At 43.6% G+C, this 21890-nt stretch overlaps 1 protein-coding gene and 1 long non-coding RNA gene across 14 annotated transcripts; one reads left to right on the top strand and one right to left on the bottom strand.

Moving 5' to 3' along the window:
- Nucleotides 1-126: 126 nt before the first annotated feature.
- Nucleotides 127-2017, bottom strand: LOC129735421 (uncharacterized). The gene is made up of 2 exons (XR_008731039.1): nucleotides 1885-2017; nucleotides 127-1298 (listed from the first exon to the last, which is right to left on the bottom strand). It is a non-coding gene; the product is annotated as an uncharacterized LOC129735421 (long non-coding RNA).
- Nucleotides 1961-21233, top strand: ANKRD42 (ankyrin repeat domain 42). Of its 13 annotated transcripts, XM_055702874.1 has the most exons (16): nucleotides 1967-2163; nucleotides 2887-2985; nucleotides 3370-3634; nucleotides 3760-3949; nucleotides 5017-5180; nucleotides 6743-6850; nucleotides 7170-7289; nucleotides 7877-8012; nucleotides 11461-11661; nucleotides 12425-12550; nucleotides 14071-14176; nucleotides 14782-14957; nucleotides 15357-15483; nucleotides 18250-18394; nucleotides 19166-19230; nucleotides 20962-21233. In XM_055702874.1, the coding sequence occupies exons 4-16, from the start codon at nucleotides 3820-3822 to the stop codon at nucleotides 21005-21007; spliced, it is 1650 nt and encodes a 549-aa protein (XP_055558849.1). In that variant the 5' UTR covers nucleotides 1967-2163; nucleotides 2887-2985; nucleotides 3370-3634; nucleotides 3760-3819; the 3' UTR covers nucleotides 21008-21233. The 13 variants fall into 13 exon arrangements, 10 of the variants coding, with proteins under 10 accessions (XP_055558851.1, XP_055558849.1, XP_055558848.1 ...); XM_055702873.1 differs by lacking the exon at nucleotides 3370-3634; XM_055702872.1 differs by lacking the exon at nucleotides 3370-3634 and having other exon boundaries at nucleotides 2887-3133.
- The last annotated feature ends 657 nt before the right edge of the window (nucleotides 21234-21890 follow it).

The following is a 21890-nucleotide window of genomic DNA, read 5'->3' as shown; positions in this document are numbered from 1 at the left end:
GAAGACAGTGTTTCTGTACTTTTTTCAGTTTAAATGGAACTAAAAACTTTTGCTCAATAACATTCAGAAAAATGAAAGCAAATAACTTCCTTCAGTTGTCCCATAGGTGGGTTATCAAGGGAGGCAGTGCAGGAACTTCTCAGACAGACAACCCTAAGTTTCTTTTCTTCTTAAACTTATTTGAACAAAATTTACATATCCAGAATTTAAAAAAAAAAAAAAAGACAAAAAAACAAAACAAAACAAAGAAAACCAACAACAACAAAAAAAACCCCACAACCAAAAAGACAGTTCTGGGTAGAAGGGGCAGATTTAACAAACCAACTGGAGTGCTTGATAGTGAACACAAGTGCCAACAAACAATTAACAAACCAGGATGCCTGGTAGTTAAGACTTTTTTTTTTTTTTTTTTTTTCTCCATTAGTCAAACACCTAAGAATTTAATACAGCTGAACACTTTTCTTTACATTACAGGGGGGAATGAATGTAAGAATGCTCATTTGAAACATGGTTAACTTTTTTTTTTGTTGCTTATGACTGGACTTAGATGGTTAAACCAGATATCCTGAGATGTTATTATTTCTTAAATGTAATAAAGAAAATTAAGCATATATTTTGAGTGTGATTCTTTCCTTTCAGTAGCGGGTTTGTGTGGCTGGTATCTTTATGGGATTGGAAATAATCATATGGTTGTGTGTTGTAGGAGAATGTGTGTTTAATGATTGATTCACTCTGCCATATATATATATAGCGCATATTTTTAGAGCTGCTGGGAGCAAGACCTAAGCACTAAAAGTCAAAGCAATGTCACAGTCCTACTATATGACTCTTGCAGTGAGGGTACTTGGGAGATCAGAATTCGCCCTGATTGTATGATGTAAGTAGAAATTCAGCTTGTGAAGGTGATTTTGCTGTTGCCTGCAATACTTTTTCCCATCTTCACAACCGGGTTTCAAGCAGTTTAAGTCTTCGACTCTCATATTAAGGTTGTAGTAATAGTTGCAAGTGTGCCCTGCTGCAGATGTCAGCTTCAAAAGTGTCTTTCAATTGGGGAAAGTCTAGAGGAGCAAAAATACTTGGGAGATTGATGGAGGGCGAGTCAGTCCTTATTGCAGGGTGTGTGGCTGCTGGCTGTGCTGTGAGCAGTTACTGGTGCATTAACTGTTGCAACTTCATCTTGGAGCAGGGATGTTTGGCGCAATTGGCAGTTTGTATCCTGGAATACTGTCAACTTCTGAATCATGCAAACTGAAATGCAGGGGAGACTGAGCAGAGATGTGATGTTTTCATGCAGAAGGCTGTTGGAAAAAGAAAACAAATTGCTAGGAATAGAACAGAAAGATACCTGTAAGTTGCAGCGAGAAGATTTATGGCCACTTTCTAATAATGAAGATAATTAAGCTCTAATTTGGGCCTGTCTTGGTCCATGTAATTATCAAGGCACACCTGTAAACGTGATGGGTTCATCCTGCTTGGAAGTGGGGCTCTGGAAATGCAGGGTGCTTTCTTTGCCCCATCAGGGGAACCTGGCTGCCCTCCTGGCTCCAGCTGGGTTTCACCGAGGGTCTGAGGAGCGGGGAAAAGCCCACCCCCCTGTGAGCACCCTAGCGCGGGGGGGTGGTGGGGTTCAGCGTCTACAAATCGGGACTGGAGTCTGATGGCCCCGCTGGGAGCATGAACAGGCCCAATACCTCCTGGTCAACGCAGCACCGATGGCTTCAGAGATCAGAACAGGTACTTGGTGGTGACACCTCCCTGGGGAATGCAGTGAAGACACAACCCTAGGGCTGCCAAAAAGCACCGCAAGGCAGCGCGGGTGTGTCGGTCCCCCCCCCCCCCCGCCATCCCTTCCCTGCTGCACTGCCCCTCCTGCCCGTCCCGTACCTCAGGCGGGCGGCGAGCAGCGCTCCCGGCCTGGCCGCCATGGCTGCCCCTCGCTCCGCGCCGGGCACGCGCCGCCCTGCCCGCCATTTTCCTCCCGCCGCCGCCTCCCCGCCGCCCGGCGAGCCCGGGGGAAGCGCACGCCGTGCCCATAGTAACCCCTCCGCGGCGCCGGGCGCGGGGAGGAGGAGGAGGAGGAGGAGGGCGCAGGCTCCCGGTGAGAGCGGCGGCCTCCCAGCCGCTTCTGCTGTGAGGGGCCGCCGGCCGCCTCCCCTCCGGCCGGTGAGACTTGTTCGCCTGCGCTCCTTCCCCCCGCTTTCCTTCCCGGAGGCCTTGGGGCAGCCCCGCCGGCCCCCGAGCGCCGCGCTGGTGCTGGCGGGCGGCAGCAGCGGCCCGTCTCCTGGCCGCGGCGTGAGGGGAAAGTTCCGTTGGCCGGCGCCGCCATGACGGGGCCGCCCGCTGCCGCGCTGCCCTGGCTCAGCCTTTCCTCAGGGATTTTGCCCGAAATCCTCGGCCTGTGCCACGGGGCGCCGCTGGGACCCACGGGTCGCTCTGTATTGGCCAGACGCGGGGGGGAAGGCGGGTAGCGGCGGCCGTGAGCCCCGCGTCAGCCGGCCGGGCCTGCGCTCCCCGGGCTGGCGGGGCCCGCGGCGTCGGGTCGGCGGGGGCCGCGGCCTCCCCTCGCCCCAGGCGCTGCTGCCGAGACCTGCTGCAGAGGGGTGGGCTTGTGTCTTACAGAAACTCTGGAAAGCCTCAGGTTCTCGCATTGCCCTGTTCTGAGCCGTATTCTTCGTCACTTAATTTCTTTAATTGGGTTTTAGGCAGATACCCGTCTCAAAACGCTCACTTTCTGCAAAGGAATTATCTTAGAACATCCAATGGGCATTTGATAGCAGTTTTGATTAAAAAATTGCATGAAGTTACGGAACCTATACTTCACTTTCAAAAACGAGGTATTTTTTACAGAATTCATGTTAACAGCTGTTTACTGAATTTCCATCCCAGGACAGTGCCTTTGGCTAGTTCATGGTGGCCTGTGCCAAGAAGCCATGCAGAAGCACTTGGCGTTGAACTCCATACAGTTGTAGGTCTCCAGTGGGAGAGGTGAGACAATTCACTTTGCTGGCCAGCCTTGTCATTTGCTTTTCTTCTGGATTTTAAAAAAAAAAGGCATTACCTTGAACTTGCTGTACTGGGACATTGTGTTAAACACAGTACTTTGGCAAGTAGTGTAACCGGATCTTCCTCTCATGTAAGTCTGTATAATTGTGTTACAGTCTGTAACTGTCACTTGGCGATGAGGAATTACTCCCTTGTGGGAAAATTATGGCCTGGTGATATTGTCTCTTTAAAAAAAACAACTCAAACCACAAAACATACTTAAATATTTTTCAGAAACATGAACTAGATGACCTCCTGAGGTCCCTTCCAATCTGAATCATTCTGTGTTCCTACACTGCTGCTGTTTGCTCATACAGTATCTTGCAGGATAGAGTCCCGGTTCCTTGCTGAAACCGCTTTGTGCAGGGCAGCAATGCAGCCTGCTGAGCTGGGGGAGGTGGCAGTGGAGTGATACACAGCCACAAGATCAAGTGCTGCATTACAGCATGGGGTGTGTTACAGTCAGGCTGGATTATTGAAACAGCTTCAGCCCTCTTCCTCTGTGGCAACCCTAAATCTGCCTGAGCACTACTATCACGCTACACATTACAGGAAAATAGGAACTGGTAAACTGCGAAGGCTGTTTTGAATTGTATGTAGTACTTTTTTACATATACCACAAACATGTTCATGCAATATCTCATTCATGTTCTTTAACATTTTTTAATCTCAAATTGCATAACAATTTTTACTACTACTACCATTTCTTCTCCACAGGTGGAAAAACTGAGGCACTAATACCTTAAGACCTACATTTTCATTTGTACAAATTGTACAATGTACAAATCATTTCAGGATTGCTTGACTTGCCAGACAGTAGCCTACCTCTTCAAGACTTTTAACAGTGTGAAGTCTAATCAAACAGTGTTACTGCATTTTGGTACTGTAATGATGACTACTGTAGAAGGTGATTACTAATTATTTTAGGTTCCTCTTATGCTTGACTATCTGAAGTTAGCCCCCTCAGCTGTTAGATCTACTTACAACACGTTATTTCTGTTTGCAAGTTTTGGCAACATACCAAGATGTTGCAAGGGGGTTTGGATGTGTGACTCCCATTGTTTCCAGTTACATAGTTAATCAGTGGAAAGGCCTGAAGGAGAACACAGGTTATTTGTTCCCATGGCCTGGTCGTGGATTTTTTTTTTTTTTTTACCCAACTGCTTCTACATTTAGGATTTGATCCTGTGCCATTGAAGTCAGTGAAAATGTTATTAACTTTGGTGGGAGCAAAATATCAGACTGCTAACAAAGTGAGCTGTGACAGAGCAATGGTGTAGCTCTAGTGAGAGAGCAACGCCGGATGACTAACATGTCGTACGAAGAACTGCTTTTGTACAGCAGCTTTAATTTTGACATCAGTTTGTCCTGAAGCTGGTCTGTGTAGTTCAGTCAAGAGCAATTGTGTAGTATGCTCACTTGGTGAAGGATCTGGTGCCCTCCACTGTGATATGCCATGCTGTGCCAAGTCCTTAGGCAGCCAGCGGCAGAGGCATGGCTGTGTGAAGCACCTGGGAAGTGATGGCTGACAGCTTGTTTGCACAAGTGAGAAGCCTCCCTGGTGTCATACTTGAAAATGTGATTGATGAAAGAGTTTGTGATGCCCACAGGTTTGGAAGAGAGCCAGTGTCGGGGTGGACCTGCTCCAGCATTTGCATACATACATGGAGTAGCTCTGCTTCCCGCTCTTGCTGCGCTTCTTGTCATCTTTCTTTTGGGTCTTACTCTTTTGGACCTTTTTCTGGGGTTGCAGAGGGCATGGCTGTCTCAGGTTTTTGCATATTGCTCTGTTTCTGACAAACAGAAGTGTCTTAGGATTCCTGCTGGTATGAATCTCAATCTCATGAAGTTAGTCTGAACATTTTGGTTGGTTCCTGTGAAGCTGACACACTGATGTTTCTTTGATTCATCAGTTATTTCCTATCTCTAAAATGTTACTGAACTGACTAATGCCCTTTTCTTATTCCTCAGTAGCTGTCAAGAAGAAGCAAAATTATACTTCTGTGCATGAGGCAGTGAAAGCTGGTGATGTAGAACATCTTGCATCAATGATAAAAAATGGAGCCGATATTAATGAGGTGGATTTAGTCCACAAATTCACACCATTGCAATGTGCTGCCCACTCTGGAAGTCTGGAGGTAAAATATGGTAGTGTTCAGACACAGCAAGGTTTTTTTTTTCTTTGGGAGAGGCTGGACCCAAAAATGCTAGCTTTGATCAAGCTAAATCAATAATTTTCTGCCTGTTTTTCTCATTAAATATATTAACCAAGAGCAGAAGTATGGGATTTTAGGTTTTTATTTTCTCTTTTTGAAGCCCCAGGCAGTTTACGTTGTCAATATTGCCAGATTTTACAAAAATCAGTCATTTTCTTACTCTGAGCAAAATGTGCCTTATGGCATCCCTTCCAGACTCATGATCTTCTTTTGTCCCTGTTGTGTTTTCCCCTTCTCTTGGGACACCTAGAAAATGCTGTAGGATGTGTAAAATGTTCAGAGGGTGATTAAAACAGAGAGTGAGAAGTGACATGAAAACATGTTCATTCGGTTTACCAATGTCCTGTCCCATGCCTTATTTTCTATAGAAATAGTCTTAAAACATTTTATTTTAATAAATGAAGACATTGAGTATTGATGGAGAAATCAGAAGGTGCTTGCTTGAATGTTTTAAACTTCCAGCAGGACTGAATTGCTGTATTCAGCACAATGTTCCCCTTCTTGTTGCAGCCTCCTTGTACAATCTTTACAGCAATCTAACCTTGACGCAACAAGGCCATGAATAACCACATAAAAATTCATGTCCCAAAGGAAAGAATGTAAAGTTCTTGCTAAACTCAATAAGTGCAGTGCTGTTTCTGGAATGTAAAGGAATTGTCAAGAAAATGCTGATCATCGTGTTGTCAACCCTAAAAATAGATTGCTTATCTACCCTTTTCTGCCTCTATAAATTCTGCCATTTTTTAGTCGAATCTCCTACTTTGCAATCAATGTGTTAGACTTTATTGAATTATCTGTCATGGTTTTGTCACTAGGCTTCTTGGTGGAGACAGTGGAGGAACTGTAGCTGTAGGCTGGCCTGAAAGAAGATAATAAGTCATAATAATATATAGTAAGAAGTTTTAATGGGTCTTCTAGCTGTTTTTGGATAGTTCATAAAGCTTTCCATTGTGAGCAATAATGCCTACTGGAAAAAGGCAAATAAAACAAATGTAGGCCATGGAAGGATGCAAAGAGAAATGTGATTATGTACACCTGAGGAGCCTAATAAATTAAATGAGGCTTTAGATTTGTCACATGGTATTTTTCCTGCCAGTAATTTTAGCTGGAATTCAAATGAGCATGTTTGCATTGTTTCTTCCAATTCTTTCACCTCATGCCACGTGAATACTCTCACAGATTACATTTTAAATCTGGAAGAGTAAAATTAAGAAGCCATACTGTAAAATCAGTGCTGGGATGTGAATTAATAGGTTATTTGCACATTTTGTACCCTTGGGTGAAAACTGGAAAGTATAACTTACCTGTAACTGCCTAATGCACAAATACCTGGCTAAGGCATCCTCTGGGGTGTTGTATTTCCATAATGACGTATTCCGATACTGTTTTGAAATGTAGCATTGACTGATAAATTAGGACTTAAAATGTGCTTCAGATACATAAGAAAAATAGTTAAATAAAAACCTTTGGTTTTGGTTGAGCAGTGCCTTCACTGGTTGCTCTGGTATGGAGCTGATACAACACATGTAACTGTCAGAGGGTGGACAGCAGCTCACCTTGCAGCTATCCGAGGGCAGGATGCTTGCATGCAGGTACGTATAGATACTCACTCTCAAGCAAAAGTAAGTAGAGCAGACCTTCAGTCTGGACAAATTCATTATGAAGATCAGCTGAGAGCTCCTAATGGAGCTATGAGCATCTTGTCTTGATGTCTTTACCTCTGAAATCAAGTCACTCTAGTTAAAACCACTCCACTCGTTTGTGCTGTCTGTGCAAACACGTTTATTTTGTGCACTCTCAGGGCCTTGGGGTCAGGCCAAGGTTATCCTGCTGATTGTCTGAAGTCATCTTTCTTGGCAATGTTTGCTTTTTCAGCTGGTGAACCGAGCTTTTACTTTGCATTTCTTTTAGGCTTTGTTAATAAATGGAGTAAATGCAGAAGCTCAAGATGATTGTGGGTGCACACCGTCACACTTAGCTGCAGCCCATGGGAGGTCTTACACCTTGCAAACCATACTGCGAAGTGGAGCGGTGAGAGACTCTTACCCGCAGTTCCCTAGCGCAAAGCCAGAATCTGGTATCTTTTTCCAAACCAAACTCTCCCTAGCTTAAACTGAGATTTAAGACTGTGGATTAATTACTGTTGGTGAATTCATTTTTAGAGTAAATTTTCTTTTTTTTTTTTTATTGTAAGATATGTTAGGGAAATGATCCAAAAATCTGGAGAGAATAAAGTGAGTAAACCACATTCCACTGAGGGTGTCATTAAATGAAAATCAGGTGCTGTGGTGGTTGTGATTTTTTGCATTGTATGTATCTTCTATAGTAAATGAGACAAAAACTTAAAAAAAAAATAATCCAGATGAATATTTAAGGAATAATGACCAAAGCAGTGATAGAAGTATGTCTAAAAATGCACATTTTATCTGTGTATTATTTAAATAAACCCAAGAACCTGGAAAAAGTACATGTCTTGGAACAGGAACTGCATATGTAGCATGAACTTTGTTATTTGATTTAAATAATTTGACACAATGAACAGCTGATTCCTATTTATAAAATTTGTCTTGTGTCTAAGATTCATAAATGAATGCATTAACCTGCTGCTTTCATTTTAGAATGTGAATGCTTCGGACAGGAATGACTGGAAGCCTGTTCATTATGCTGCTTTTCATGGTCGTTTGGGGTGTTTGCAGCTTCTTGTTAGATGGGGAGCATGTATAGATGATGTGGATAACAAAGGAAACCTTCCAGGTATATCAGGATAAATCACACATTTTTTAACCTTTGGTTTACAGTTGTGTTATGTGATAATTGTAGCAAACTACACACCTGCAGGATTTGCTGTTTGATTCCATGCAATCAACATGGGTTTTCCATTTTTATAATGATGAGGGGTTTTATAAAATCCAAAGTATTTACCTGTTGGGGCAGTGTCCTGTTATCTGCTGCTGCTGGCAGGGATCAGAGCTCATGGGTGCTGGAGTAGGGAGCAGGCTGAGCCTAGCTGAGAGCGCTGTGTAGGTAGGCAGCATCTCCTATCCATGTGGTGGAGCGCATGTGCCAAGGAGGTCACAGGAGGAGAAGGGTAAGTGGGAAGGAGGCAGTTTCAGCTGCTGTGTGCTTCATTTTGAATCTGTGCCAGCCTTTAATGGCTATGACAGTGTGATCGGATTCTGGCATGTTCATATGCAGGTTTTTGTATGCCACTGTTTCTTAACTGATTTGGTAAAAGCCTTGTTCTCATTTACCTGTGATTGCTTCATCTTGGTTTCTGGGATACCAGTATTTGTGTATTATCTGTATGGTATTTCTGTATTACCTGTAATCTGTACTCTGTACTCTTTTTGTAATCATGAGCACAAAAAATGGGCAGTATTTATTCCTTGCTTTTCATAGTTTCTCCAGTGTCCCTCTGCCTACCACTCTGCCTCAATATCCGCTGTAAAGTGAATGGTATTGCTCGTACCCTGGGTTCTCCTTGCATCCTTTCCCTTTTAGCATTTTCCTTCTTATGGTTTATCACGTTATTTCTTCCAAATTGCATACTTTTTCCCTCTGTGATTTGTATGAAGTTATCTTTTTAAATCCCTTCTTAAAATCTTTTACCCTCTATTAAGCACCACTTACCTAGTAAACTGGTATCTGTGTTCTGTTTTGCAAACCTGGGTCTTGATAAAGGATGTCCATCCCAGCAGGACATCTGATGTATTAGCAATAAGGGGTCATGATATGAGGCACCCTGGTGGCAGCATAGAAGGTAGCTTTATTTGTATTTGTGAGCATTTCCCTGATAACGGACTTCTGTGAAGAGATAGCAAATGCCAGCACAGCTCTACTTAAATGCTCTGTCTATACTGATTAGTAGAAAATTGGTTTTGTTGTTATTTTGTCATCTACAGAAGCTTGATCCTCCAGCCTTTGTTCTGTTTCATTTGATCATATTATCATCCAAAAGAAAGAAAATGCTTTGAAACATTGCTAGTAAAAGATTAATAGAAGCGGTGTGCTGTACAGATCAGCTTTTCCTCAGCTTGTGAAACAGCAAGTGAACTTAAATCATCTTTACGTACTTCAGCTTCAAGATGAGCTGGACAGTGCTATAGTCTTTCCTAAGAGAATACTGAAGCAAATTCACTGAGGTTGCAATGCCATACACCTAAAACTGAAAAACTGGCTGCACCTTTTGCGCATGTGTATTATAGCAGAGGCTTTGATTACCTCTAATCATGCTAATGTTTTGGAAGAACTGTGGCTCAATCAATGTACAGAACGGGCTGTGCTTAGTAATTCAACATCTTGTTTTTTCTCTGTATTTGTTTTTTTTGGCCGTATCCATGCTTCCTTTATTGCTCAGTAGTTAAACCTGTTCTAAATATAGCATTAATTTAATTATAGTGCAACATCTGAATTTTTCATAGGCACTGGTTTTTCACTTGTGACTTTGAGAAGAGTGAGTAGTGTGTTAGACTGATTTTATAAAAGGCGAGATGAAACACAGAGAAGTTGGGCTGCCAACACCAGCCACCCACTGCCTATTTGTGATGGCAGAGACAAGGTTTTTCAAAGTTTTCAGCACTAAGCTGCATATTTTGTGTTAACATCACAGTACCCTTTGGCTTTAGTTTCAACTGCAAGTGCTCAGCATGCCTGAGGATGGTGCGGCACAGTTAGACATTGGGCACTAGCTACTAAGAAACACACAGGTTAAAAGCTACTTGGGAAAGGCTTCTTCATGGATCTTCCACAGCATTCCACTGAAACTGTGCAAAAAGACACGGAAAGAATTCAACTCTTTAATCTATTTTCCCCTTGCCACCTTTGCAGAAAATGTTGAGCTTTTCTGACCTCTTTCTGCACAGGAAAGACATCTGATTAAAAAAAAAGTTTCATCCCAAAAGGTGAAGTTTTATCCCTAAGATTTTAGGTATCTGAAAGTGGATTCATAAGGGTTGAGTCAGTTTTTCACCAGCAGACTGGTAATCAGTACTTACCTTTAACAAGGTATCTCTTCTATTCACTTATCCCTGAGTAACTAACTCACTGAATAAAATTAGGACAATGGGGAAAACTGCTCTGATTTCAGTGAAGCTCAAGATTTTGTTGCATTAAATTTTAGCAATCTTCTGTACCAAACTATTGTCATCTTACTGTAAAATCAATATCCATCACCTTTTAAAGCAATTATGCTCTGGTAGGCTGTGGATGGTTTGCAGTAGAGAATTTGCATGTGCCAAAAATGGTGACTTTTATTTCCTGGGTACATTGTTTATTAATTATGAAGATAACGAGGTTCTTATCTGGAGACAAAATAATCATTTTGCCTCTAGAACATCAGCAAGCTTTTACAGAACGTTTTCATGGAGTGATAACACATAATAAGCGTTTATTTGGCAACTTCTTCTCGTTAATGGGACTAGAGCATACTACCAATTACAAAATAATGAACAAGTGTTTTGTACCTCTTGCACTGTTATAGGCTGAGCACTCTAGTAGTATTAAATATCTAAACCTCAGCGTAGCCTAAAGGGTCAGGGGGGAAACACTTGACCCCCACAGGGAACAGTCACTGCCACGGTGAGGTGGAGCAGCTCCTGCACGCAGCAACTATCCGCAACAAGTGTGAATAGGAGCCTCTGCCATGGGATGTGCCTTCCAATACTTTACCTGGTGAAGTGAATGTCACTGTCCTCCTTTTATAGGTGGAGTGACTGAGGGTGTGACGCAGCTTGTTTGTGGTGGCACAGTAGAGGTGGGACTAAAGTAGAAATGGTCTTAACTCCTAATCAAGGACACTGCTTGCTTGGCCCTCTGTAATGAGTATCTCTAGGACAGCAAGTCAGACAGCTGCTGAAGAGATATTTGTGTTCACAGGAAAGATGAGACCCCAGAAGTGCACTCTCCTAGCTGGTGCTCAACAGATTCTTGGCAGTATTGTCTCCTGCAAACAGCTCAGCGAGGAACTCCTCTTTGCAGATCCTATCCTTGACAGCTTTCTTTTAGCTCCTTTACGTAGAGCTGAACTCTCCTGGATAGGAGCTGTACATCCCCTATTCATGTGAGGCTGCTCCCACTTGTTGTGCAGTTTTGGATGGCTCAAGTGCTGGTAGATGAGCTAGATCTGGCTGGTGATGAGAGCGCTGGTTTCTTGGCGGGCAGCAGTGTTCCACTCTAACATACTTTATTTTTCCTTGTGCTATAGCTCATCTGGCAGCGGCAGAAGGACACTTGCATTGCTTTATGTTCTTGGTCAGTAAAATGGCCAGTGTCATGCACACGCTGAAAGCCAGGAATGACCAAGGAGAGACTCCAAGGGACTTGGCTGAACGGTTCTATAAAGATAATATTCTCCAATATATTGATAGTGTGGAAGAAGAGGGGGAGCATCCAGAGAAACAGGAAGGTGAGTATTGATAAAGATACTGTTAAAATAGGCATTGTAATTCTATAGAAATGCTTGATTCTGAAAACTTGTATGAGCAGAAGTATAACATTTAAATTACCAATATAAGGAAGTTCTTTTCAATGCTTACTATGCTTCCTGACAGCTGAAGACTGGGATACTCAGTGTGATTTTGTAAATATCTTAGGTTTACCCATGATCAAAATAAAATGTTCAACAGACCAAGGATATTAGAACTGCACCTTTACCTCTCTACTTTTTCCAGGCGCTTGCTGTCTTTATCTGTTAGTCTTTTTTCATTATACATATATGTGTGTATGTCAGTACTCCCTGTCTGTAACAAATTACTAGAAAAATCAAATTGTCTATATGGGTAGTTTTTAAGTAAGGAGAAGTAAAATGGTTTATATATTTCATTAGACTATGCAATTCAAAATAGGCAAATCACCCCAGTTACCACCAGTAATACAACATCAACCATCAAACAAAGGTATACTTGTTATTTCAGGTTGATAAATTAATCGCTTGACTCTGTGAGATGCCTGTAGCCATAACCAAGGCATGTTCAGTCAAGTCTGTGATGAACCGTGCTAGTTAGGCAGCTGCATTTTAACTGATTAAAGGTGCGTTAACCTTGCTAACTACAGCTATGAAGTGTCCATGCATAAGTTGGTATGAGAGAGGCAAGCCATGAGAGACAAATACGAGCGTGTTTAGTGGAATTACTGTCATCTGTTTGGAAACATGTGGATTTCATTTTCAGTTTTAGCTTTCCCAGCTCATGTCGCTGCTTTCAATGGGGACTTGTTAGTGCTTAGAAGATTAGTGAGAAGAGGAGTAATCAATATTAATGAGCGGGATGATAAGGGATCCACTCTCATGCACAAAGGTCAGTAATTATGATCTGTGTTTTGGCTTGTTACTGTTTGTGGCTGGCTTGTTTACTTCGTTTTTCAAGTGCCTACTCATCAGATAAACTTCATGAAAAACAGCATCTCATTTCCTGAGGGCTCAAAAGGGCAACACTGAAAAAAATATTTTGTGATACATGTGCGTGTAGGTGGCACTTTCAAAACAAAATAACGAAGCTGAAGTCAAGAAAGAAGAGTTTGTATTCAAGGGAAAATGACATCTAAACTGAAAACTAATTAGTTTTTTTTTATCAGGTGAGATGTGACTTTTAGAAACATTGGCTAGCTAGGTATAAGAATGAACTGTATTGCGGCTTGGACCTTTATTTACTGAACACATCAGTACTGTGGAGATGTGTCATAAAAACCACAACAAAGTCATTTGGCGGGATGCTGTGAAGGAAGGTAAACTTCTGGTATCTAACACCTTGATAAGTAGTGGAGTGCTAGCATTACAGAGAAACGGTCCTCTTTGGGGGTTTCATAGCAATGTCTGAAAGAAGAAATATGAGAAGAAGGAAACAGGGAGGTATTTTTGTAATATGGTTTTAACACTGTTTCCCACATTTATTTTTGAGTAGATATAAATGGTAGAATTTTTAAAACCATAATTGAAGTTCTCATTAAAAAAAGTGGTATGTAGTGATTTAAAAAATGTTTTCTGCATTCTTGACCACCCTCTTAGAATGGTTCTAACCTACAATTGTTTCATCCCCAATCTTTACATACAGGGTTGGTGTTATGGGCGAATACTATGGCCGATACTGTAATTTCATTTCCTTATCTCAGTAAGAAAACAAGTACAGCAAGTATCTGAAGGGGCTGCTTTCTTGAGAAAAACAGATTACAGGTTTCAGCTACACATGCTAAATGCCATCATCCGTATGTGAGACGTTGTTCCTGGTACCACGGGGTGTAAGCAGTAGCCATGCCAGGCCATATGACTAGGCCAAGCTGTTGTGTTAGGCTGCAGCTGAGAAGTGTTGCCTTGAGTGTCTGGCCCAAGAAATGAGGTACCTATAGCTCCAGCACAAAGCTCTGGCTTCTCTCCTCCATGAGACAGCACCATGCACCACAGACAGGGGCAACTAGTGTGTGTGATATATGGGAGTCCAAAGCCAGAGAGAGGTGACAGTGCTTTGCTGCAAATCTATAACATACAGGCCTTACTGCAAGGGAGCATGAGGCAGCAGTTACTTGTGTGTCTCACGTGCATGAGACTTGGCAAGTTTAGTCTAACTTGTGCTCAGGAAAAGTTGCCAGTAAATTTCTTGGACTGGAAAGAATCATGAAACCACATTGCATGATCTTCCCCAAAACTGTGTACCCCTGTGACCTGAGCATCTTGACATGTAGGCTTTTCTTGAATAGTATCTCCCCTGTGGTGTCTTAGTGAACCCAGTCTCTGGCATGTCAAATAACGACAAGAGGAGGACATTTTAGGTTCGAAACACTTCAGTTGTGTGTAACTGATCTGTGTGCACCTTCCTTCCCGTAGCTGCTGAACAGGGGCATATCCATTGCTTACGGTGGTTGATTGAAATGGGAGCTGACTGTGACATTACAAATGATGCTGGAGAGACTCCAAAGGATTTAGCCAAGAGGTAGCAGTACATATCCTATAGCTCTGTCGTTTATTTACTTACTGTTTATGTATCAATATCACATCAGCTTTGTTGGAATTAATCCTCATTTTCAGTGATGGAGTAAGACCAGATCAGGCCTATGAATTCCAGCTCTAAGTGATAAGCAAAGCTGTATTGTAGCTATAAAATATTTTAATTTTCACTTTATTTTTTTTTTAATAAGGTCAGACATAAAAGACAAAAACTAGCTGATCTGCAGAAGGAAAGTTGTGAGCCAGTATGCTCACAGTTTGCTGTACAAAGTAAATGAGAAGTAGCAAAGGCTAGTGGATTTTTGCATTAATGAAAATAATGCAGTTTCTGATGAGATTCAGTTAAGAAATCCTGTGAAGGAAGATACCTCTGATGTAGGAGTCACTGTCATAAGATTCCACTGAGGCAGAGTTCATGCAATCAGAATACTACAAAAAGATTAACTGCTCATAGTTTGTGTACCAATGCTTCCTTTAATTCTGAAACCTACTCCGATAAATGGGAACATGAATTGTTTCAAAGAGTTTCTGTAATATGCATTTTTCCGATGATGGGCGTATTTCAGTGTAGGTTAACTGTTCTCTGTGCAGATTTGCGCAGCTGGAAGCTGTGGAACTTTTGACACAAAGAACTGGAGACAGTAACTCTAGTGATGAAGAACTAGATGCAAACAACATAAAGTTTTTTGATAGACATGGTGTGGAAGGGAGTACAGATAGCAAAGAAGATTTAACCCTGGACAAAGCAGATAAAAGGAATGCACGCAGTAAGCACTGTCTTTCCATCACTCCTTGTTTGAAAAAGCTGGTCTCAAGACATTATAGTCCTAGTTGCACAGTTTCTGCCAACTGCTGTGACTTTTTGTAAGATGAGATAGTTGACAGGATATCTGTATCATTGAACATTTAAATATACTGTGGAAAATTAGAAAGCATAGCAGAGGGCAATCAGAACGTAATTGTTACACTGCTTTAATCCCTGTTGGTGAAATCATGTTGGATTGCTACTTGTTTTTGAGATGTTTGCTGTGTGGGTGTCAGGTGTAGCTCAGTGTTTGCTGAGCAGTGTGATTTCTGCTCGGTGTTTGTGAGACTGTTTTCCAGACTTGGATTCCAGCATGACTGTCTTCATGCATTTTACCTACCTGAAGAACTCTGTCTTACAGTGAGGGCCTATTGCAAGATTCAAGAACTTAAGCAACTTCTAGAAATTGCCTACAGCAACTACAGACAGCTGGGAGGAATAACAGAAGAGGAGAAGAAGACAAAAAAAGAAGAAAGAGATGTTGAGAAGTAAGGTTAATTTGCCCTGCTAATGTTTAACTTGGTGAGGCTTGTTTTAAAGCCTTCTTTGAGGCTAACTTACACTTAAATTGCTTTGGTCATTCTGTCTTTTCCACTTACCAACTTTAGCCAGGTGAAAAAGAAATGGAATTCAGCAATTTGTCTGATCATTTCTAAACTTCTTCCACCAGGATTAGCCCCACAGCACAACAGAAGTGTTTGATGGGTCCACACTTCTTGTGCAAGATCATATGTTTGGCCTTCAAGTTTTCCTGCAGCATATGTGCAGTAGGTCTGATAAGTTCTGGCTGTTTTGTTTGCATTGGGGATGCTAAATACATGCGTACATTTTAATAAATCTGAAAAAAGGCATTAGCCTTATCATGGCTTGGATGGAAGTGAAATTATTCACAGCAGAAATTATTCAATGACCTGCTAGATTTCAGTGTCAAGGGCAATATATTTCTATGCTCAAGAAAGCATTAGCTCATATCCAGACCACAGTAAAAAGAAATCTCAGCAAACCTGCCCCTGCACATGAAGCGCTTTTCACAATGTCTGTCTGATTTTCAGTCTCTCCATTCAATGAAAGGGTTCTGTTAGATTGGTCAGGTGATCTGATGGGCAGATTGTCTAAGTTTCAAAGAAAAGACCTTCTGTCTATCAGAGATTTAGGGCTTAAACAGTAATGCAGCATCCAAAAGACAGCTCTGTCTCCATCTCTACCTGTCAAAAGATTTGGCTACCCACTGTTCTCAGTCTCTGTAAATAACCGTGTCCATTATGTGTTTGGGTCCCCCCCAAACACTATCTTTATTTGGTCACTGAGAGGAGAGTGTATCTGGAGGGCTTGTACGCCATCAAGAAGATAGCAGATTTACCAGTCTCTGTAGGCTTGTACGCCATCAAGAAGATAGCAGATTTACCAGTCTCTGTAGGTCTGGGGCAGGTAATAGGTGTCACGTGTTGGGATTAAGTAGTTCATTTACAACCATATCTGAGCCAAGAAACGGAGGTCAGGATTTCTTTTGGTTCCAAATCACTCGGCCCAGGCTGAAAGTCCGTCTTCCTTAACTTGATATGTCTGCAGTGTACGTATCTGCCTCCCAGTTAGTTACCTTCAGCTCCTTTCTAGACTTCTTCAAGAGATGTGGGCACTTGCAGGGCATAATTAGACATGCACTTTGGGATGAGATTCATCACTTCTAGGAGTGTCTCTCTCAGCTTTAGAGGAGAGTGACCAGCTCAGATGATGCCTACGTTGGAAGGTCAGAGCAGTCTATTTACAATAATGGAAAATTCACGACTAATGGCAGAAACTAGAGTTCGTTTTGGATATTGCAGCTGCTCAAAAGCTAGCAGTGCCTATTAGAGGACTCTGATAAGGCTCTTTTTTAAGGGATTTTGCTTTCTGTGGCGTGTGTGGCTAAACTAGGAAAATTGTGAGGCTCTCTGAAGGTTCTTTCTCACCTGTAGAGGCTAGAGAGCACCCCTAGCTCCACACTGGCCTTTTGAAATGGAAATACCTCTTCTCAGCATATATACCTACCCTTCTCAGGGTACCTACCTATGGATAAACACCAAGATGCTTGTATCATATGCCAGAAAACCTTATTATTTAAAAATATTTAATGACAACACCATTTTTTTAGATGAAAAGCAGGAGCTGCCACTTTGGAAGGCCACTGTAGCAGATTTTTATGTTTTCTGGTTTAGTCCAGGTTTTCTGACTGTGAGAGGCCTGGTGTGAACTGCTGTGCCATGCTTTGACCAGACTGCCCTGCATGGAAAAAATTGCCACCATGTGTGCGCCACAGTTTTGGAGCTGTGATCATTAATCTGAAGTGTGCAAGAAGTCGGCCTGTTCCCCTGAGCTCTGAGTTCCCTGCATAAGCACGGGCTGTTCTTACAGCACCAGTAAGGCTGATACAGCTTGGTAGCTTTGGGCTGCGTGGTTCAGGAATACTTCAGTCTTGGAAATGTGGTAGCTCTTGCTGAGAGCTTTCCTGCTGTGCTGTTTGAATCCACAGGGCAGGTGTCCCCCTTTTACTGTCTTCCATCCTTGTAGCTGTTCTAATTCATCCTGATACAGAGGAGAACCAGCTCAACTCCAGATGACTCAGTTGCTGAGGTCGATTGCTGTTGTAATAAGAATATATGTGAATTATGTCTTAGCTAACCAGTTCCAGGAATCTCAATTAATTTAGGAGCCGTTGTGGGTGTGACCAATGAGATCTTGTACGACTGTTTATCAGCCAGTGCTTTGGTTTCCCTTTAGTAAGAGTCATGCAGGCTGTCATTTGAGTATTCCTCATCTGTGGCTAAGCTAATCAAAAGGATGTAGAGGCACCAGACAGAAAGGAAAAAGCTGCCCCTGCCCCTCCAGAATTCCAGTTTTTTGCTTTTTCTGTTTCATACTAACGTTTTTGCTCCTTGGGCGCTTCTCCCTCTTCCACAGCTGGAGATGGACGTGGGTTACAGCCTACCCAAGACCCTAGTGTCTGGCTCTGCGTGGGAAGACGTCTCCATCTCGTGGTCAGATTGCGCTGAGCACAGCTGCCCGCGAAGGAGGCAGAACGGCGGTCTGGGCTTGTTACAAAGGGCCTGGAGCCAGGAGCGCACCGCAGCTCACCCCAGCGCAGCTGCTGTGAGGAGTACTGCGCTGCTTTCTGCTGTGACTAACCCGTTCCTTAAAAAAGGCACAGGATGGCGTGGAGTAGCCAGGGCAGGTTTGGATGTGCTTCATGCTCCGCTTGTCTCCTTTGCTTTTGGCAGGGCTGCGAGGGAGCTGAAAGCCCAGCTGGAATATGAGCGAGTCAGGCGGGAGAAGCTGGAGAGCCAGCTGGATGACTACCGTGCTGAGATAAGTCATCTCAGAGAGTGCCTGGAGGAAACCCGCATCCTCCCTGCTGTCCCCGTGGTGAGTGCCACACAGACTTCCCATGGTGCGTGGGACAGAGGCTACTGCCCGTTGCTTGGGTGTATTTGTTCTCCCTAAGATTCGCAGGCACAGTGCTAGGAAATACTGGAGTAAATGTGCTGGCAGCTTTTAGCTTGGAACACTGAAGTGAGCAGTAGCCTTTGTCGCATCCTGACAGTGTCTGTGCTGTGAAAGGGTATCAGTTTCTCCTCGCACGCTGGCAGGGAAGCACCGATATTCTTCATCTTCATATTAACAAAAGTATTAACTTCTGTACTGCATATGCAGGGACTGACAGTTCATCTTGGCTGGTACCTGAGACTGGACTGGTGCTTCAGGAGAGGTGGTGGCACCACCCCAAGGGTTTCCTGGCCTGTGGGTGCATAGAGATCACAACCATGGGTTTGTGGGATTCTGCGATACAGAAGAACACAGAGGCTTTTATGCTTTAAATTTCTTTGCTTTATTACAGATCACCAAAATAGCACAAAAATCACCACCAGCGATTTTACCTATGATTAATAAAGCAAATATAAATATATATATCTCTATCAAGCTATTACAAAATACTATTAGCAATCAATAATATAGTATCAATCAGTAGTATGGTAGCCATCAGTGGTAAAGCAACAATCAACAGATACAAACTATTGATTGGCTTAGCAGGTAAAGACAGAAGAACTCTAGCTTTTTAAAAAATCAAATCTTGAGGATAGATCAGAAATTCACGTGCTAATTTTGGGGCAGTTCTCTGACACATAACTCCCACAGTCTGATGTGACAGTCGAAGACCCTGTTTTTCAGACCTTTGCCATCCGGTCAGTCGGCACCCTTGGGTAAGGCACCTAAATTCCTCCTGCTAGGGGTTGTGGGAACTGATGTGCAGTAACAGCATTGCTGGGTCTTCCAAGGATACAGCCAGTGGAAAGGGCTCATGGCCTTGCCAGCCTGGGCTGTTCATTGCTGTTCTCAGAGCTTTGCTTAACTTCCTTGACCGTTGCACTGCCTGGACTGCGTAACTGCTTATGGGGCCCTGCTGTAGCCAGTATCATGGCCAGGCAAGGACTCTAGTCACTGACAACATGGGTGACTCAGATACAGCTTCTTCCTCTGCCTAGGGAAGCCAGGAATACCAGTCCCAGGGATGTTCTAACCAGCACGATGTCTTGTTCTGAGAAGGAGCCATATTCATTCCCCTGCTGGCAGCTGTGCAGTGTGACCACTGTATTTCAGTATTCACTGGTCCAGAGGGAGTCAGCGACAGAAAACAGTTTTATAAGCTGATTTATTAGGGCAGTCCTGCAGGAAGGGGGAGCTGGCCTGTGCCACACGTGGAACTTTTACATTTCTTGGAGGAGAAATTGGGTTGCTGGATAAAAGGGGTAACTTCTCCAGCCAGGTTTGAGTGAGGCCCAGGTGCTTGGAGCATTCCTGCTAGATAACGGTCCTTTTCTGAGCATGATGGGGAAGAATGCTTGATGGATGCTCTGAGCAGGACACAAGCACTTTAGAGCTCAGTTTTGTCACAAATCATTTAAGCTGTGTGTGGATTTGAAATGTCTGGGGCATTTCAGGCCCCTTGAGAGCAGAGGTGATGCCACCCCTCAGCAACTGGGAGCAAGAGCTGTGGCTTGTGCTGTGCTACACATCCCCGGAAAAGGACAGAGGAATTTCTGTCCCGGGAATTTTTGTCCTGTTGCCATCATCTGGTCCCAGGCTAGCACAGCATGGCTGCGTATGCAGTGTGGCCAGGTGGCATGCAGTTGCTGCAGCTCAAAGCAGCAAGGCTTTCAGGTCCCGTGGTGCCTGTGTCACACACTTGTGCAGGGTGCTGGCTTCACAGCTTATGTTCTCATGTGCCGCGTTGTGCTGTTCTTTCCATCTCTCTTCTATCCCCCTTGCCTGCCTTCTTCCTCCTGCCTCCCCTTGCAGGATTGTTCCTGTACCTTTCCTGCCCTCCCTGGGCCTTTCTTCCCTTTCCTTTAGCTGGTGCCCGCTTTCCCCCCCACCATATACAAGCTGTGATGCTCCTACAGCTGTTTGCTTCCCACTGTATCCTTGGGACTGGTCTTTTCCATACTGCTGAGACCCTCAGGTGAGCCAGGCGCCTCCACCTTTGAAAGAAAAGCCACTTTCTACTCCCCCAACTTGCTTTAAGACATTATTCATTTTACTCCCCCGGCAGGTTTAAAAATCTAGGAAAACTATGGCAATAGAGTGCCCCGTTTCTAGGGTGGAAGGGTGGCTGTAGTCAGTTTTTTTACCAGCAGCCGCCTGCAAAAGTCTAGTTGGGCGTTAGGTTTACTAGCTGGGACTGGAGACAACTTCTGTTGAGGCAGGTTTGTTTTCAAAAACTTCTGCTCCGAGTGACTGCTACAACCAAGGGGCCTCCAAATCTTACCCTGCTGTGACTGTCAGCCCGTGCCCTGGGACTACGCTCTGCCCTCGCCTTTAGTTTGAACACAACGTTCTGTGGTTACACAAAGCCGTATATTTTCAAATCCTGTCTTATGAAGTAGCAGGTTTCAGTAACTGCTGTTTAATGGCCACGGTGTCCTCTGTTTCAGGAAGCTGAGACCATCTCCAAGTCTTGCAAAGAGAAAAAGAAAGTAAAGAAGAAACCAGCCTGCAGCCCTGGAGGACTGTTGGTGTGAGACCACGCTGAGGAGCGAACCCCCGCGGCGGCAGGCACGCTGGGGAGGTAGAACAGCCTTATTTTAAGCAATGCAAAGTGTTTTCATAGCCCAGCTCCACAGAGGCGTTGTGGTGCTCTGCATTTCACAGAGCTATTTGTATTAGTTCTTTAGTTCTCTGGAATATAAAATATTTTTAAATCGCAGCAGCAGCAGCAGCTTTTTTTGTTTAAGAAAAAAATCCAAAAACCACAAGGGAAAGACTTTTCCTGTCCAGGTAGTAGTTTAGCAACAGCTTTGCAAATTACAAGGTGACACTTCGAGAGTTAGCTGCAGCAACGTCATAAGCCCTTCTAGGTCTGAGAAAAGGATCCCCATCTACTAGTCTATTTAATACTGCTGCCTTAGGGTGGGGGTGGGAAGCATGTCTTACCTCTGAAAGTAATCCATTAGGACCTTCAGTGCGGAACGAGACTGGTCTCTGGGAGAACCACTTCTCGGCTGCAGAGAGGGGCCAGGCCCCTTCATTTTCACCTTCAGGTCGTTCCCAAATGAGCCAGGAAGCGACGCCTTCCTGAGGTGCCAGATGAACTGCAGCACTGGGCCCCCCCCGCCCCGAGTCCAGCTTGGGGCTGCAGGGTTCACCAGGTCATGGGGCACCTTGTGGTTAGACACGGCAAGCCCCACCTCTCCTCCACGCCTAAACACATTTCACGACTTCACGTATGAAGACTTTTCTCTCGTTCGTGTGCTGTTACGAAGTTCCTTTTCCTGGGGAACCCTTGTTGCGTGTAGTATTTTGAGTTTTCATTTCACTAACAAATCTGTGCACTGAAAGGCTAATTTTCTTAGTGTTTGAGTGC

This window comes from Falco cherrug, chromosome 2, assembly GCF_023634085.1.
Source record: "Falco cherrug isolate bFalChe1 chromosome 2, bFalChe1.pri, whole genome shotgun sequence".
Classification (NCBI taxonomy): Eukaryota; Metazoa; Chordata; class Aves; order Falconiformes; family Falconidae; genus Falco; species Falco cherrug.
This window is presented reverse-complemented; position numbering and strand designations above follow the sequence as displayed.